General features: G+C 51.5%; 2 protein-coding genes across 5 annotated transcripts in view; both read left to right on the forward strand.

Moving 5' to 3' along the window:
- The first annotated feature begins 405 nt into the window (after window positions 1-405).
- Window positions 406-12,892, forward strand: PSME3 (proteasome activator subunit 3). 4 transcript variants are annotated; one of them, XM_050934659.1, is made up of 12 exons: window positions 524-539; window positions 3,929-3,961; window positions 4,086-4,225; window positions 4,385-4,447; window positions 4,874-4,978; window positions 5,280-5,328; window positions 5,884-5,996; window positions 7,250-7,318; window positions 7,984-8,051; window positions 8,222-8,276; window positions 10,427-10,513; window positions 11,082-12,892. In XM_050934659.1, exons 3-12 carry the CDS (start codon window positions 4,169-4,171, stop codon window positions 11,160-11,162), a joined length of 747 nt encoding a protein of 248 aa, XP_050790616.1. In that variant the 5' UTR covers window positions 524-539; window positions 3,929-3,961; window positions 4,086-4,168; the 3' UTR covers window positions 11,163-12,892. The 4 variants fall into 4 exon arrangements, with proteins under 4 accessions (XP_050790615.1, XP_050790614.1, XP_050790617.1 ...); XM_050934658.1 differs by having other exon boundaries at window positions 406-539; window positions 3,929-4,225; XM_050934657.1 differs by lacking the exon at window positions 4,086-4,225 and having other exon boundaries at window positions 406-539.
- Window positions 12,893-16,996: 4,104 nt separating this feature from the next.
- Window positions 16,997-17,932, forward strand: part of LOC127040436 (membrane primary amine oxidase-like) — a 36,064-nt gene continuing 35,128 nt past the window's right edge. The window contains exon 1 of the mRNA XM_050934578.1: window positions 16,997-17,930. Within this exon, the coding sequence (XP_050790535.1) occupies window positions 17,341-17,930 (590 nt within the window). The 5' untranslated portion in view covers window positions 16,997-17,340. The remainder of the gene's footprint in view (window positions 17,931-17,932) is intronic.

The following is a 17,932-nucleotide window of genomic DNA, read 5'->3' on the forward strand; positions in this document are numbered from 1 at the left end:
TCTTTTATTAAAGATGATGTCATGTGATGAAATCTCCAGGAATACCCCCAATGACAATTGGTGACGCTACAGCTGCCCCATCCCCGGGGGTCTCCCTGGCTCCCGCCCCCCGACGGGTCCCACCTTCCTGGCTGTCACTGCCAGGTACCAGGCGGGTCCTGGCAGATGAAACACACACTTTATAGCGCCTGCTCCGCTAACCAACCAGGACCTACGACTCCCAGTCTCGCCAGCGGCGCTGGCGGCGTGACGTCATGCGGGGGCCGGAAGTCGGGCGGCCATTTTTATTCGCTCCCTCGCTGCTGATCTGGGGTCCGGCTCAGCGTGCGGCGCATGCGTGCCGGGAAGAGAGGTCACGTGAGGAAGGCAAGTTCAGGGATTGGCGGCGGCTATTGTGAGGTCAGTTCCGGCGGCGGCGAAGCCGGTGGTTCGGACGGGCGCGAGCGAGACCGCGAGCGAGAGCGAGACAAGGGGGCGCCCGGCCCAGCCCCCCCGCCATGGCCTCGTTGCTCAAGGTGGACCCGGAAGTGAAGCTCAAGGTAGCGATGCCCCGGGGGCCCCGCCCCCCCCACCCCCCGTACCCTGCGGCCTGTCTCGTGCGGATCCCGCCCACGGGCCCCTCCCCCCGCCCGGCCCCACCCCCCCGTTCCCTCGTGCGGCCGCCCCTCCCCCCGCGGGTTTTCTCTTCATGCGGCTGCCGCCCGTTAGCGCCCCCCCCACGTGCTCCTCTTCGCCGGCCTGGCCGAGCCGGGGTGCGGGCGGGGTCGTTAACTCTGAAACCTACTGATGACAGGTCAGACCTGCTCCCGATCCCGCCGCAAAACCCCGCTGTGCCTGCAGATCCCAGCCCGCCTCCTGTGCCTCGCGCTTGGCAGCGTCCGCACTGGCTCCCCAGCATGAGCAGACTAAGCAATTACATGGGGGCTGAGCGGCCCAAGGGGGCCCCCATTTGCTTTTTTTAGCATGTGTTGGGGAAGTGCAAAATGTTCCTGCTCAGGGTCCCTAGTGGGCCAGCACCACCTCTGTCCCCAGCATGGCTGGATGTGGGCACCTGCAGCATCCGTGGTGTAAAATACAGCTTAGTTGGTGGCCAAATGACTAACCCTGGGGAGGGGCTGATTCAGTGGCTGCATCCTTCTTGCTGTAGCTAATTCAATGCCGACCTTCATTTTATTTGCCATGACTCTGCCTGAGAATTTCCAGCCTGCTGCACCTGCCAGAGTCCCACAGAGCTCGGGTCCCACCTTCCCTGCAGTGTACAGGGCCCTGAGGGGTCTACACTTAAAAACTGGGCTGTGAAATTTTGTGCACTGAGTGCCATAGTTAAGTCAATTTAGCCCTCGGTGTAGATGCAGCTAGGTTGACAAGAATTCTTCCAGCATCATCAACCTAGCTACTTACCACCTCTCCGAGAGCTGGATTAACAACATCAATAGAAAAACTCTTTCAGTCAAAGTAGAAAGTGTCTGCACCACAATGTTATGGTGGCAGGGCTGCAGCGTAGATAGACCCTGACTATAAGCAACTCGGTGTCTGGGCAGGCTGCCCTGTTGCTCAGGCTGGGTGCCCATGTGCCTTTGCTTGCTATATTTTGGTTTTTGCTTGGTAGATAATGGCAGCAAATGTTAAATGTCTTGCTGCTTTGTCAAGGAATTCACTCCTCTGAGGAGCAGCCTTTTAGGTGAGGTGCCTACAGTGTGGGAACACTTGCCTAAGCCTGGGGATTGGGGGAGATTGTTGTGGGGGCCATTGTCACTGGGGTCACAACAACTTTTATTGTAATTAACAAAGTCAGGTCTGTGGGGCTGGATGAACGACACAGTTATTGTTTAGTGCACATCTCAGATTGTAGATTTGGGCACTCATGCTGCACGTTCTGCATCTGGAAAACCCTTCCCGCTTCAAGTCACCCCCATTGAGAGAGGCTCTAGATTGTTCTGTGAAATGTTTGTAAGGCCACTGTCAATTTCAGGTTTCACTCTGACTGCACCTTCTATTGTCAGAGCAACACCTCGGGTTACAAAAATGGAAATCGTGGCACTTGTCCTGGTTTGTTTCCTTTGCCTGTTTCACTGTGCTTTGTGTATAGTTGGTAGCACCATTTCCCTAGTATAGTCAGGTTCCCTGTCTGTGGGTCAGTCACATGGCAACATGAGAGTAAAATGTTTTTTAAAGAAATAAGAAAAGTGGTCGTCAAACCGCAAATTGGCAAAGGCTGAAGATCATGTGTAGGACCCCAAACTACTTGTATTTTAAATTGCCTAGGCATCATGTTGGTGATGCCCCTTTCAGTAACTGAACTGCACTTGTCTTCAGATTCTTGCCCTAGCTGTTACTCTGCAGTCCTGTGTTTTTGAGCCAGGGAATGTTGAGTTTCCGGTTTTTTTGATGGCAACCAATCAATCCTCTCACCATTGGGGAGCATGTCCACTTCTCTCCCCAGATAAAGGGACTGAATTGATGGGACCCTTATGTGGGGTGAGAACAGGGGCAAAACATTTCAGTAACTGATAGCGTTTACTGCTATGGCAACCATGGGCTTCTTATGCAAATTATCAGTTATTACCAGACCCTCCACCCCCTCAGTGAACAGTGAGAGCTCTCACTATCATTCAGACCTCAAGAGCAAAGGAAGTGTCCGGAGTAAGAATAAAAACCCACTTGGCCTAAAGCTAAGCAAAAGGAATACGTCTTGCAATGTGCATGCCTGTGAGGTGATCCAGTTACTCTGTTGTTCCACTGCCTCAGATAGGCAGCTGTTCTGCTGCATTTCTGCTTTATGATAAATCAAGCCAGGCATTAGGCTTTTGACCAAGTCAGCTTAACAGCCAGATAAAGGAGAGAGGCTCGGCATAATTAGACGTAACACTTGACAATGAATAGTGAGGGTGGCCCTGAGAAGTTCAGCTAGTGGTGGCCTCTCTTCCAGTCCAGGAGTGCTCCGCAGATGTCACTAGCATAATGTGCATGTTTCTGAGGCTTCATGGGGAACTTCAGCCTCTGGTTGTGCCTCACCTGCCACGGCAGCTTGCTGTGTTCTCCATCCCCAATGGTAGTAGTATAGGGATGGGGAATGTTAGACCTGCGGTCCCTGCACTGCAGCCAGCATGGGCTCTGTTCACTGAGGTTGCGGAGTCTGACGGACAGGGAGTTTCCCTGTCCTGGAGTAACAGCTTCTGCCTGGAATATCAAGTCTGGAGGCCTTGCAGCAGTTGGTAATAATGACATCCTATAAAGCTCTGTTGTCTTTCCCATTGGCCTGTGAGGAAGGTGTTGGAGAGGCTGCTGTGTGGCCACCTGCCCCTCTACGATATCATTCTCACCCTGAGCCTCCATTGTAAAGGGGCCATTTACCCTGTGCGGAGGCTGTGTACAGCAGGGCAAACTGGACCTAAATTTTGCATCAAGGTCCCCAAATTCTGGGCAATTAGGAGACTTTGGGAGCTTCAGAGATTTTGTGAAAATAGGGTTTCTTATTGGATTCAATATGCCATGGCTAGGATGGTCAGGGAGTGGCCCTACTGCTTAATTTTAGGATAGAGTTCAATTTTTAATGCATGCCTTGCATTTCCAGTTCTCACATTGTCCTCTTCATGCTTCCATGCAAGCCCATGAAGATCAGTAGGTCAGCTCACTCCTCTCAGCTATTGTTTGAGGCCATCTGCAGACGGGCAAATGACCTTGGGTCAGTTACCTCTCGTTCTGGTTTTCAGGCTTTTCACTAGCCCTCAGGAATGCAACAATGTACACCTCTAAGAGAGCTGGAATTTGGGAGTCCAGCTGCGAGGCGGGGGATGAGTATGTAGGGCTTTGCCTCTGGCCCAGTGCCTGGCACACCTGGGCTGCGATATCAGGAAGAACTAAGGCTGGCTGTGAACCGTGCTGTTTGGGAGCAGTTATTCTGAGCTGTTGTTTTCCTCTTTTCTAGGTTGACTCTTTCAGGGAGCGGATCACAAGTGAGGTAAGCGTCCTCGCCCATCTCCCCAGAATGGAACATGGGGGCAGAGTGAATGCCATGTTGGGATTCTAGCTTTCTGTTGGATTGTGCTATGATCTCAGAGGTGCAGCAGAACCTTTCTTTGCAGGCTCCTTGCTGGCACTCAGCGCTTCAGTCACTCCCTGAGTGTGGAGAGTCTGTAGCCCTGTTGTTCTCCAGAGCCTTGGCAGAATGGAGGGCTGCAAAGACTCTTCAGCCTTCAGGTGGGAGAGTTTGACTCTCTCTGAGGTATTTCCCCGCCCCCCCCAGCTTTGAACAGAGCTGTACACTTGGCCTTTTGCAATAGCCTTGGTTTCCACAGTACCCTTGTGTGCTGGCTAAGTGCAGAGGTTAGTGCAGCCTGAGGCGCTGCTCTCATGTACCCATCTGCTGCTCTTTCTCATTCAGGCTGAAGATTTGGTGGCAAATTTTTTCCCAAAGAAGTTGTTAGAACTTGATGGATTCCTTAAGGTAAGATATGTGCTGTTGCCTGCTTCCCCACTCACTTCAGTGTCCAGCATGCAGTCCTGACCCTGGGGAAGGGTTGTCTTTAGTCAGAGCAGAGGGTAAAACAGAGCATAAAACGCTGAAAGGCAGGGTCCCAAACATACTTCATACCCATCTGAATGCCATTAGCCCTAGATATTCTGCCCAGTATCTCTTACGGACTGTGATAGTGTGGGGATCCCATCAGCTGGGCACTGGATAGAAACCTAATGGGTTCGGTCCCAAACTTACAATCCATTTTCCTAGTCCTCTCAGTCCCATCTTCATACCTGCCTCTGTTCTCGCTTGCCTGGTGGCTGGATGAAACCTGAGGTCTGGAATCTCCCATTTCCTGGCGACTAACATGACAAAAGTTGTTAGATTTGTATGTGACTTCTTGTTGTTTTCCAGGAGCCCATCCTGAATATTCATGATCTCACCCAGATCCACTCAGATATGAACCTTCCTGTCCCTGACCCGATCCTTCTCACTAACAGCCACGATGGACTGGATGGGGTAAGATTCCTCCCTTGGCTACATTAATTTAACCTGCATGGCTTGCTGTGCATTCAGTTAGGCTGTTCCCTGTTAACGACAGGCCACAGCCACCCATGAGCATATGAGAACTGGTCTCTTCAGCCCGTGCATCCTGGCTGGAGGTGGTGCTGTGCTTGCTCTGTAACCCACCCCCAGCTGGAGGGGGAAGGCTGCTCTGAAATCAGGACCCTCGAAGATGTTCTGTAAGGAATTTCCTCGCTGCTGTTGCTCCAGGTCCCGGGTAGTTGAGGAGTAAAACGTTTTGTTGTGTGTATTTTAGCCAAATATGAAAAAGAGGAAGCTGGAAGACTGTGAAGAGACCTTCCAGGGTAAGAGTCCCCAAGTCTCTGTGCTGCTGCCTGCCCGCTGAGCCAGCGCTCCGTGCCTAGGGGTATGAAACTGCACAAGCTCCACCTGCCCTCTCTCGACTGCCACTGCCCTACCCAGGCCTGTCCTTGTTTCCTCTTACAAGCCAGGACGAGTGACTGAGTCATGGAGGAGCCCAATAGTGGTTCTGCTGAGCAGAGCTTGGCCTCTCTCAAGAGATGGGAGTAGTGCTCATCAGAGCTGGCATGCTGCTTGGGGGAGCAGACTTAGAGCCCCATAACCCTTTTGTGGAAGGAGGGAGCTGCCAGGCCTTATGCTGCATTGAAACAGAGGCAGCTCCTACGTGTGGCTCAGGGAGCTCCCTTTGCACCCCGTTTCTCCAGTTTGGGTTTCTTCCCAGGTCTTGTCTCTCTTCCCCTTCCCGGGTGGTAGTCTTTGTAATAGCCCGTTAAATATCCCTGTCCCCATGGCGATCCAGCATGCTTAGAACACGTGCAGAGCTGGCGGTCTCTGATGTGACATGCTGGGAATAACTGATCTTTCCCCTCTGGCGCTAGGTACCAAAGTGTTTGTGATGCCCAATGGGATGCTGAAGAGTAACCAGCAGCTAGTGGACATCATTGAGAAAGTGAAACCGGAGATCAGGCTTCTGATTGAGAAGTGCAACACGGTGGGTGTGGGCCTGAGCGTGGGGCAGTACGGCGATCGGCCCCCAGACACAGCTGTCCGAATTCCTTCCCCATAGCATCAGGGCTTCTCAGGGATCCATAAAGAGCGGACTGGGCCTCCATCCTACCTCTGGGATAAGTGTAGCACAGTGCAGACTCACCACTGCGGCGCCTTCTGCTGGTCGTCCTCGGGAATTAGCTCTACAACCCAGGAGTGCCCTCTGCAGGCCATTGGCCCTTGTGTCCGTCCCAGGACCCCGGTGCCCTTATCTCAGGGTTCTACCTCCTGCAGTAACCCCCAGTATTACTGGGTTTCCCCACCCCAGGGGAACCCCCACTCCCTGTCGCCATGTCGCCTCAGCCGTGGGTACTGCCAGTCTGTGTTTAGCCCCCACGCCCTGGGGTGGACTGCAGTGTATCAGCCGATCATCACAGGCAACGAGGAGTTTGGACTGGCTGCCTTTACCCACCCTCCAGCTGCCCCCTTGCAAGCCCAGTCCCTAGGTGGACCTAGAACTAGGCCCTGCAGCCTGGGGCGTTGCTGGCCAAGAGCTTCCCCGCTCCTAAGGCCTTTCCCGAGCCCTGCCTCCCTCTGGCTGCCCTGTCCACCTTATAAGGCCCAGTTGCTTAGTTTGGGGCTTGGCCCCCACTGCAGCCACTTCCCCCTCATCAGCCAGGGTTTTACTTACTTTCCCAGCCCCAGCCCTCTGCAGGGCTTTTCCAACCCCTTCCGGGCTGGTCAGGTGTTCACCTCGCTACAATAAGGAAATGTAGGACACTGCCCCTCCCCCTGCTTCCCGTGGTCTCTGAACAGGATACTGCTCAAAGGGGCAGGTGCTGGTGCTGGCCAGGAGAAATGGCAGTTCCTTCAAATGTGCTTGGAGCTGCCCTGACTCCAGCTCCTGGAGTGGGCGCTGTCACTGGCCCTCAGCTAGCTCCCTCCTGCTAGTCCTTTGCTTGGAAGGGCTTGCGTCTCTGCCATTGTACAGCACCAGGCACACCTGTGGCAGATACTTGCTGAGTGGGGCTTCAGTAAAATCGAGGGACAGAATCTTCCCTTAATGCTTGGGTGGATGTCGTGGGTTCCCAGGAGAGGTCAAGGCATCAAGCCTTGTCCCCAGTCACCGCATGAGCCAAACCTTGAGACGGTCTTGGGATGAGCTGCTTGAGTGAGCGTTTCTGAGAGGTCCCGATTTAAAGGCAGGTCCCTCCAGTGCTGTCTACACTCACTCACTGTTTTTTTGCGTCCCTCCAGGTCAAAATGTGGGTGCAGCTTCTGATCCCCAGGATAGAAGATGGAAACAACTTTGGCGTTTCTATTCAGGTGAGGCAATCTATGGCCACGTGGCTCCGTTATGTGCTAGTGCCCCAGACACCAGGGCGTCTTGGGCTGCTGAGGAGCCTTTCGTTAGCTCCACCTGGCTCTGCCTCCAAGGGGCTCTCTTTGAGGGGTAGTTCGGGCTAGTTTTGGTCTTGAAACCTGAATCCTTCCAGGGCATCTAAGAGAAGGGAGGGGCAGCGAGTGCCTAAAGCATCACTTTGCCAAGAGGCCTGGGAGCAATGCCCTAGTCTTGCAAGACCCAGTAAAGCTGAGCCATGTTTGCAGAAGGCTGCGTGCTCCACCCAGCACCCTAACCTGGCAGGATCAGGGTGGTTGTGTGAAGCTATTTACGTTGCTTTCTTCCCTGAATCTCCCAGGAACTTGGCTGCTGATCCTCTGAGCAAGGCAGACTAAATTTTTAGGGCTGTGTGGGGCTGGTGCAGGGGGTCATTATGGCCAGGAACTGCTGGCTCCTATGTCTTTGTAACCGTCACTAACTGACTGAGGCTTGAGACCTGCATCCGATTCTACCTTGACGAGTAGCTGTAGCAACTTTAAAGATGGCCAGAGACTGAGCTGCTGGACCCTGGGTGACTGCACACATGCGTGCGGTTGGAGTTCCTTGCTTCTGCTGTGAAGCTCACTCTGTGTCCATGGCTCCCTTGCAGGAGGAGACAGTGGCTGAGCTGCGGACTGTGGAGAGCGAGGCAGCTTCGTATCTGGACCAGATTTCTAGGTAGGTGAAGGTGGGGAAGGGGTGGCTGTGAGCTCTCTTTGCTGGGTCCCTCTCTGGGATGGCTGAGTGCTTTTGGGTAAGGACTTGAGCCTCGTGGCTAAGGCAAGGTCTGAGAACACTGCTTTGCCATTTTCTGACTATTAAATCCAGCCCCTTCCCTTCCCTTCCAGATACTACATCACAAGAGCAAAGCTGGTTTCCAAAATAGCAAAATATCCTCATGTGGTAAGTGGAGCATCTCTTTGCTGAGCATTTGGTGGGGTTGGAGAGAATTAATTGTCTCTGTTTCTGTGGCTAGCCCTCTACTGGCTGTTTCTATCACTAACTCCCTTCAGCAGCAGCTGCCAGAGTCCTGTGGGGCCTGGGAGCCTGGAGAGTTGGCAGAGGGACCCTGTGGTGGCTATGAGCCCTGGGAGGGGAGCCTGCAGGGCTGGAAGGATCTGGCTTCTCTCAAGGGAAGGGAAAACTGATAATATAAATGAGAATTTAGAAATTGTAGAAAAGCGATAAGGGATGCAAAGAGACACAAGGAGAAATCTATGGCCAGCAGAGTAAAGGACATTGAGGAGTTTTAAAATAATGAGGAACAAAAAGAACTCTCCAATGGTATTGGTCCATTACTAGATGGAGATGGTAGAATTATCAATAATAATGCAGAAAAGGTGAAAATGGTCAATAAATCTGTTCTACATTTGGGGGGAAAAGAAACAATAAGTCTCATCCTGTGGTTGTCACACTATTTCCACTATACTAGTATCTCTGGAGGATGTTAAGCAGCGGTTACTAAAGTGAGACATTTTGAAATCAGCAGGTCCAGATAACTTGCATCCCCAAGAGTTTGAAAAGAGCTGACTGAGGAGCTCACTGGACTGTTAATGTTGGGTTTTGTTTTGTGTTTTTCAATAAGTCTTGGAGCACTGAGGAGGTTCCAGAAGACTGGAGGAAAGCCAATGTTGTTCCAGTAGATACAGGGTAGATGGGATTACCTGGGTAACAATAGGCCTGACATCAATCCCAGGCAAGACAATGGAGTGTCTGATATGGGGTTTGATTACGAAGGAAGACAATGTAACTGATGCATATCAACGTGGTTTTATGGAATACAGAGTCTTTCAAACTAACTTGATATATTTTTTATAAAATTACAAGTTTGGTTAATAAATGTGACCGTGTTGTTGTAATATACTTAGACTTCTGTAAGGTGTTTGACTTGGTACCGCATGACATTTTGATTAAAAAACTAGAATGATATAAAATTAACATGGCCCACATTAAATGGATTAAAAACCAGCTGACTGATAGGTCTCAAAATGTAACTGTAAATGGGGAATCGTCACTGAGCAAGTCTGTTTTCAGTGAGATCCTGAAGGGATCAGTTCTTGGCCCTGTGCTATTTAACATCTTTATCAATGACCTGGAAGAAAACATAAAATCGTCAGTGATTAAAATTTGCAGTTGACAAGAATTGGGAGTGGTAAATAATGAAGAGGGCAGCTCACAGATTCAGAGCGATTTAGATTGCTTGCACCCAGTTTACCAAGGAAACAATATTTGTTTTAATATGGATAAATGTACATCTGGGAGCAAAGAATGTAGGGAACAGGGACTCAGAAAAAGATGTCGGGGTCATGGTGGATAATCAGCTGAACAGGAGCTCCCAGTGTGATGCTGCCTTCAAAAGAGCTAATGTGATTCTAGGATGCATAAGCAAGGGAATTTTGATTAGGAGCAGAGAGGTTATTTTAACTCCGTGTTGGCACTGGTGCAGCTGTTACCCGAATCCAGTGTGTAGTTGTGGGGTGTCCACAATTCAAGAAGGAGGTTGATAAATTGGAGAGGGCTCTGAGAAGAGCTGTGAGAATGATGAAAGGATTAGAAAACCTGCCGTATAGTGAGAGACTCAAAGAGCTTAATGTATCTACTTTAACAAAGAGCAGATTAAGGGGTGACTTGATCAGTCTATAAGTCCCTACCCGGGGAACAGATATTTGATACTGGGCTCTTCAGTCTAATGGAGGAAGGTCTGACATGATCCAATGGCTGGAAGGTGAGGCTGGACAAGTTCAGACTGGAAATAAGGTGTGTGAGTAACTAACCACTGGAGCAATTGCCCAAGTGTCGTGGTGGATTTTCCATCACTGGCAATTTGAAAATCAAGATTGGAGTTTTTTCCTAAAATCTCAGCTGTAGGAATTATTTGGGGGCAGGTCTCTGGCTTGTGGTATACAGGGGGTCCAACTACATGATCACAATGATCCCCTCGTGCCCTTGAATGCATAGGATTGAACAGGAGAGAGCCCCCTTGATGTCTGTAGGGGGAGGGGCAGACTGGCGTTTTCGGCTATTCACAGGCACATTCTCCCTTCTCTGTGTAGGAGGATTATCGCCGCACGGTGACAGAGATTGATGAGAAGGAATACATTAGTCTGCGCTTAATCATCTCAGAGCTGAGGAATCAATATGTGAGTGAGAGTTGGGGACCCAGCTCATGCGTTCCCCTGTGGAGAAGCACCCTTGGGATCCATCCCACTTCAGAGCCCTGAGAGGGAGCTGGCCTGGGCCTCTGCTTTCCCTTTGCTCTTAGCAAGGAGAGAGAACGGCAGGTTGCTGTCCTGGAGAGTCTGGTATTTCCCTCCTCTGTGCTGATGCTGGCACGTCCTGGGGCATGCAGTTCATTGCGCTCCTTTGCAGGAATCTTCTCTCGCCACCTCTCCAGATGGTGCCGTAGGCCAATCCTGGGCTCTGTTAACTAACTCGCTCTCTTCGGTGGGGCTTGCAGTGGCCAAAACATGCCAGTCTCTTTAGAGCGCAGATAGGCACGGCCTTGCCTATGGAGCTTACTGCCTGACACGAGACATGACGTGCTGCTGGGGGCAAGGGCTGGTGAGGTGGGGAAGGGCCAAGGGGCTGTAGGCTAAGAGCAGCCATTACTCAGGTTAGGCTGGTGCTTATGGTGAGAGGGAAGTTAAGTCAAATCGTGGATGTCCCACTGCTGATGTGCATCCATGGTCTTTCTCCTTCTCCTTCCAGGTCACTTTGCATGATATGATCCTTAAAAACATTGAGAAGATCAAGAGGCCTCGGAGCAGCAATGCTGAGACTCTCTACTAAGTGTCAACGTTTGAATTGAGAACTGTTCAGTCAACTCAAAGACCGTCATTGCCTTGGTTTGTTACATGACTATCGAGATGGGAAACTGGCTGGAAATAGTATTGCACTCTTAGTTAAACTCTAAAGAAACCCTCGCCTAGTTCTGTGATTGGTTTTGTTCAGGTCTTAGGAACTCTCCCTAATGTAGTAATTGGTATTGAGCAGGCCCCTGCCATGGGATGTGCAGGCTACTGAGAGTGAGCAGCCGCCAGGCAGGAATGCTCCTTCAAGCCTTTCTTCCTACCTAGGTGGGAATTGGATGAGAGACCAAGCCCTGGGGTTCTCTCTTCCCCCCCCTTTCCCTCCCCAACCTGTCAGCTGCAGAGTTTCCTTGGGGTCCGTGGGAATGGAGGAGATGCAGTGTCTTCAGCACTAGACTGAGTCCACAGTGTGTGTGCTGGCTGCGAGGCGCCAGCTGTTTTTCAGTGCCATCATCGGAGTGAACCCTCTGCTGCTAGTCGTCTTATGCTTGGTAATGGCAAGGCTGGGAGCACGTGCCCCTTTGGAGCAGGCGGCTCCCCTAGCCCAAGCTACAGCCACGGTCAGCAAAGTGCCATTGAGAGATTTGTAGGTTCAAACAAGCCAGGAAATCGCTATCAAGTTAGATCCCACCCAGTTTGTCCCTCTCCCTTGTGAAATGCAGCTAGATCCATGCAGAGGGCTATGTGGAGCACCTGTCACTAAAGCTGGTTGCCACCAGCCACGTCCCACTGGGCTGGCAGGTTCAGAGCCCGGGTAGCTTTTGCTCCTGTGTGTAGCTTTCCTCTTGGCTCTGCAAAAGCAGTTTCTTGATTAAAATAATGTTAATCTCTCACACGTCTCCTTCAGCGTGAGGCATTTCTGTCCAGAATGAAGTTAGGGAGAGGCCTGAGCTCAAATTTTGAAGTCCTCATAGTTTCCACTGATGCTAAGGAAATAGCTGAGTGTACTGTGGGGCAGTGTCTGGCAGGCTGGCTGCGATAGCTGATCTATTGGGATGAGGACGGCCAAAAGCAGCCACAGCAGATCAGTATCAAAACCTCAGCACCCCGTGAAAGGTACCTCAATTCCTTCTCCTGTGCCCAGGAGCTCCTCCCAGGCCACTGGAACGTTTCATGGTCCATTGCAAACCCCATGGGAAACGGTCGGTTGCATTGTCAGTTTTTGTATGTGCGTGAAATGGGCTCATGACGCTGCAGCTCCTTCTACGTTTTCTTATTTATGGTATTTTTACTTCACACCCTCCTTTGGGGAAAGCTGGATCAGTTGATCCTGGACTCCTGAAGTTTCCATGGGTCTCACTGTCACATCTGTAACTTCTTGTGCAGTAGCCTTGGTGGTAGTTAGTCGTGAGAATGGAACGAACGTCCTCTCCTTCCCTCTTGCGTTCTGTTGCTTTTGTTTCTTCTATGCTGAAGAGCCACGGTGTCTCTTGCTGGTTTCTTAGGGGTCGCTCTGAGCGTGGAGAGCCCCCTGCCCTTTCGATAGACTCCTTCGTTGTTGTTTGTAGTAAGTCCAATCTTCGTCTTCCCTTTAATAAATATTCAGTAACAAACCAACTGCGTCTTAGCTGCTGCCTGGGAGCAGCACTGTCACTGTGTGTTTCTTTGTACTGATTCCTTTTTACTTGTTGGACTGTTCAACTTTCCTTGCCAGATGAACGTCTGTAAAACTTTTACCATGTCAAGAAATTAAAATATAGGTACTTTGAATTCTTAAGTGGGACCCTTGTGTGATGCTGCGTTGTCAGACATGCTCTGTCAGTGGCTATGCCTCGCTTCTGTCCCAGTCTGGCCCTGCCGCTCTCCCCTCTACTCGCTCCACCCTTGTGCTATATCATCTCCTTTTCCTTCACCATTTCTCCAGGCAGTCTGCTGCTGGGTGGAGCCCTGAGGTTCCATTAGCATCCAGCAACCTGGTACCAAGGTTCCACATCCTTACACTGCCCGTTACTCCTGCATGAAGCGATTGGGAGTTGCTAGAATCATTTGGAATAAAATGGGCCACTGAGGACCAGGGATTGGGATAAGGGAGCCTCCAACTCTAGGCAGCTGGTGCCTGGAGCGTCTTCCTTGGGCCATGGCTGCAGCTTTGCGTTGTGCGCGTCTCCCACGTCAGGGTTGTCAGTCTCAGGGGTGAGGGCTGGATTGGCTAGGCCCTGCATGTGGGAGAAGCTTCACCGCTGCTGCCTGCTGTTTTAGGGCTAGAGTGCATGCTCCAGGGCTCTCCCTTAGCCCTTTCACTGGAGACCAAGGGAGGAAAGATGCGGGCCAATTGCAAAGCTCAGCAGCAGTGCCCCTGGCTGGCAGAAGCTGTCACAGCATGGTTCTCTCATTCCCCTTCCTTCTCTGAGTTCAGAGCTACTGTGGTCTCAGGATACTGACCTTTTCTTTCTATTCCTTTTTTTTTTTCCTTTCATCCCTTATCTCACATTTCTAGCAAGCAGCCCCATCCTGGGGCTAGAGACCTGCTCCTCTGCATTAGTGTGCATGCATGCTCCCTCCTACCTCCACCACATTCTCCAATGGCTTCCAAGCTCCCTCTCCCATGAGCTTGAGCTCTGAGGGAGGATTGAAATCTCCCCTTTAGTGCTGTCTCCTGAGACCTTAGTGCCCTATAGCTGGGTTCCCCCCTTGGTGAAAGGAACCTGCCACACACTCCTCTTCAGTGTGGTGTCGGGTATTTGCAGTCTGTGTAGCCCCCTGGACTGCGTGAACGGGGGGACTTAGACAGTTGATGCTCAGGATCTGAGGTAGTTAAGGCTGCTTGATCTAGGCAGGCGTCTGTTCTGTACAGAAGCCATCCTCTCAAGAACACACTGAGGGGTTCCCCGTCTGGAGCCAACAGCCACTAGATGATGCTCTTGCTCCAGCCACCAAACAGTGGTGCACCCAGCCCTGAGCAGCTGGCTCCTGTGAGAGCACACTGTGTCTTGTCACAAATCTTAAGAACCACTGAGGAATGTGAGAAACGGCTTCTGGAGAGAGTCCGAGTTTTCTGCTGCCCATGAGGCCCCCTCCAGGACTCTGCTCCCTGTGGTGTGGGAAATGCCAAAGGCCTACTCAGGCCAGGCCCCCTTCGCAACAGGAGCAAAGGATTGTGGCTTAAAATAAAATTCCCTTGTTTGTTGTGAGGCGGAGGAGCTGGGGTTCAGCATGGGTTGATGCTGAAAGAACCTGACGTGGTACTGTGTGAAAAGCACCTGCTCTAACTCCACAGAAATAACTGTTGGTAAGTCTTAGGAGCTTGTCCAGCTGCAGAGCCAGGGGAACGAGCTGCTTGTGTCAGAGCTGGGCAGCTTCCTGGGCGTTCACCTTCAAGCTTGGAGTAGCTCTTTTGCTGGGCTCACAAGGAAGGTGGTAACGTGTTGCTAGGGCCTGAACTGATGTGTGTGGGGAAAATACCCAGGTTACCTAGGTGAGTGGCCTATTAATGCCCATCAAAGGGCAGCAAGGCACAGCAGCCTGCTGCCCCATCCCTACAGACTATAACGAGGGTGAACGAGCATCAAGCAAACTTACTTTGACATTTAAAGTGATGTAACTGGCTGCCAGGAGAAAACGGGAGCAAGGAACTTAAACCTCCCTGCAGCCGGAGTTCTGCCTGCAAGGAGACAGGCCCAGCCAGCTCTCGGGGGGTTGAGTCATGTGCTCCCTGCCCGGGTGGCTGGCATTCTGGTGCTGCCACTGGCTGGCTGGGTTTGGGTTTGGTTCTGATACGTTGCAGAGATGGATTGTGTAGCTGTACTTGTTGTGTGAGCTGCACAGTCTGCTCTCCTAAGAACAACACAAAACTTTTCCCTTCTCCTTTGGCAGGGCAGGGAGAGGTGGGCAATTTACCAAACCCAGGATGTAGCAATAGGTGGTTCAAAAAAGAAATTAACTAGCTTAGAATAAACCTCAGCAGGAAGTGAATTCTCTGGGGCAGGGCTGCGAGAAGTTCCATACAGTGGCTGGATAGGACGTGTGGAATGGGATCCATGCTCTGAAACGGAATAAACAAGTTGTGTTGCTGCTACTTTCTACGTTCTGAGTTAGCTAGCTGCTGGAGGTGTTCTCTTTTAGCTGAGACATAAACCAAGGCCTTTAGCACTTGTGCTGCTTAAAGAACCCAGCTCACTTTTCGTAAGAGTCAGAGTGGCCCGGCTGGGCTGCTGTTCAATTCATTTCATTTGCTCTTGAAATTTCCCTTGCAGTTTGAAATGAATTCAGGTTTGTTCTGCACTTACTCTGAAAATGGTCTGCAGTGGGGGGTTGCTGTCATCTCGGAGACCTTTATCAAATGCTTTCAGATCGCTCAGCTGGAGAAGTGCTGCAGAAGTAGACGGTATCAAGTACTGCACACTTAGTGTGCTGCACTGGGACATCCTTGGGCACATACACAGGCTAGAAACTCGTGGGAGCTGTAGCAGAGAAGAACAAATTCCCTCCATGTTGGCCATAGCCCTCCCCACAAATAGGCTGCTCCTCAGTGTGGGTTGGTTGGTTTTTACCGTGAAGTAACTAGGGAGCTTAGATCTATGTCGAAACACACTGATCAAATCCCAATCCTTTGTGTTCAGGCCACCCCGAAGCTCCCTTTGCGCTGGATCCAGGCAGCTGTAGCGCTCCTCCACCTTTCTTTAAGCACTTGCTGTCACTTAGAAAAGCGCTGTGTTTGCAGTCCGTGCCTGGCTTTAGACAGTTTAGAGGAGATGTAAACTGTCATTGCATTGCTCTTAGCCGGGCTCCAGGGGCAAGGCTGCTGCTGTACGTGCCACTCCTGTATTGTCTCCTCCCTGGGTTCATGTTGTCTGCAGGTGTGATACTAGCAAGTCCTGCAGAATGAAAGATGCATGTTTCTGGGGTTGCCATGTGTATAATTCTTCTGCCAACAGGCCTTGTGGTGACGGTGACAGCAGTGGCTCCTGCCCTCGCCACAGCACTAGACTAGTTGCCAAGGAGTCAGAATTGGGTGGACTCCAAAATGACCCGAGTCCGCTTGTGTCTGTCGTCACACCTGCAGACTAGGCCAGAGAAGGCTGCTGGGCCGGGGATGGGATGATGTAGGTTCTTTGTCAAGAGCAGCACTGCCTAAATGCTTCTCCATAGGGCAGGGAGATGGGCCCAATCCCAAGGCGAGGCTGCAATGGGAGTAAAGGTAGAACTGCCTGAGGAGGAAGCAACCTGCCCCCCACAGGTAAGAGTGAGTGTTGCCTGCAGGAGAAGGGAGGCAGGGGTGAGGTGAGGTGAGGCGAGGCTGGCAGCAGGAATGGACGCTTGCTTTGATTGTTGGTTTCCTTGTGTGCTCAGCAGAGGCTGGAGATCTGGCAGGGATTACGGCTAAAGCTGCAGGGCTTGTGCGCCCCAAATCTCTGCTGTCTGCCTGGCAGTCTTAGACTGCTGTCTGTCTGGTTCAGGGAGACCAAGGAAAACAGTAACTTACTAAAATGAGTCAGGAAAAGTCATGCTAACCAGTGGGAGTTCCAGCATGAGGCTGCCAGCGCCATGCACAGTCCAGGGAAAATGGGGAAAGTGGCAGTTCAGAAATGTCTTCTATTTTCCCTGAACACTCCCCCCCACTCCCATACAGTACCAAGCTGGTCACCAGTGTGTGGCCAGGCAGCCTCAGGAGAGGGATGAGCACATACATGGTGGAATTCAGGGACTTCTGTGTGCTAACCCTGGCTCTGCCTCTCTTGGTGGCCTGCAAGAAGTCATCTCCTCTCACTCCATGAAGCAGGGCTAATAATGACCCTGAGTTGTCTCATGGGAGTGTGACCAAGATTGGCTAATTACAGACTGTGCAGTGGTACGATGCTGGTGCTAATGAGTAATTGGGATTTGGGTGCTGAGACTAAGGCCCTGCACTGGGGTGCCCAATCCCTTTGGCTTTCATATCGCTGTGCATGTTCTTCCACATGGGAGCTGCTGCTGGAGGCCAAACTGGGAACCAAAACCGCACAGCCAGGGGGTGTGTTTGTGGAAGGAGCCTGGGAAATTAGGGAAACTGAGTGAAATGCAAAGTGGTGAAATTCTAAGCTGTGGTGGTGAAAACTCCACTCACGCAGGCTGGTAATGTGCCTACCTCACCTGATACCAACAACACCATCCCCGCCCTCATGGGTAACCTCAGCAAACTGGCCAGACTTCAAGTGACATAATGATGTAAAATTTGTCTTATGAGACACGGGCCCTGCAGCTCCAGTAGTTTTCCTAATGCATGGCTTTTGGAGGACCACAGAGCATGCTGGATGGGCTGGGAGCAAAGACCTGCCCTTTCTAGTCCCCACAAATTTCAGATCTCCTCCCCCAGCCTCTCTCCACCTTTCATGTTTCCTGTACTAACCGTCCAGCCACAGTCCAAACAGGCTGACGGCAGCCTCTCTGGAAGCTGCTGTAAAGCTCCAGGAGTCTCCTCTGCCTTCGTGGCTGCAGTAACAAACCTGAAAACTGTCCTCATCCTCCTGGTTCTGGCGCTAGCCACAATTTTTGCTTTGGTTTGTGTGTTGCTGACTAGAGGAGTGAAACCAGCCAGTTGTGAGCCGCAGAGCCTGAGCAGCCAGGAGGGAAAGCACAGCGACCAGAGCCTGGTCTTTGCTGATCTGACGCCAGAAGAAATGGTGCAAGTGGTGAGGTACCTGCAGCGCAGCCTTGGGGTGCCATTGGTAGACGCCTATAATGCAAACCCCTCTGATAACTGCATTTACTACGTCGATGTGCAGCTCCCCACCAAGGCCAAGGTGCTGGGGTTCTTGGATCGTGGGGGCAGGT

Source organism: Gopherus flavomarginatus, chromosome 25, assembly GCF_025201925.1.
Source record: "Gopherus flavomarginatus isolate rGopFla2 chromosome 25, rGopFla2.mat.asm, whole genome shotgun sequence".
Classification (NCBI taxonomy): Eukaryota; Metazoa; Chordata; order Testudines; family Testudinidae; genus Gopherus; species Gopherus flavomarginatus.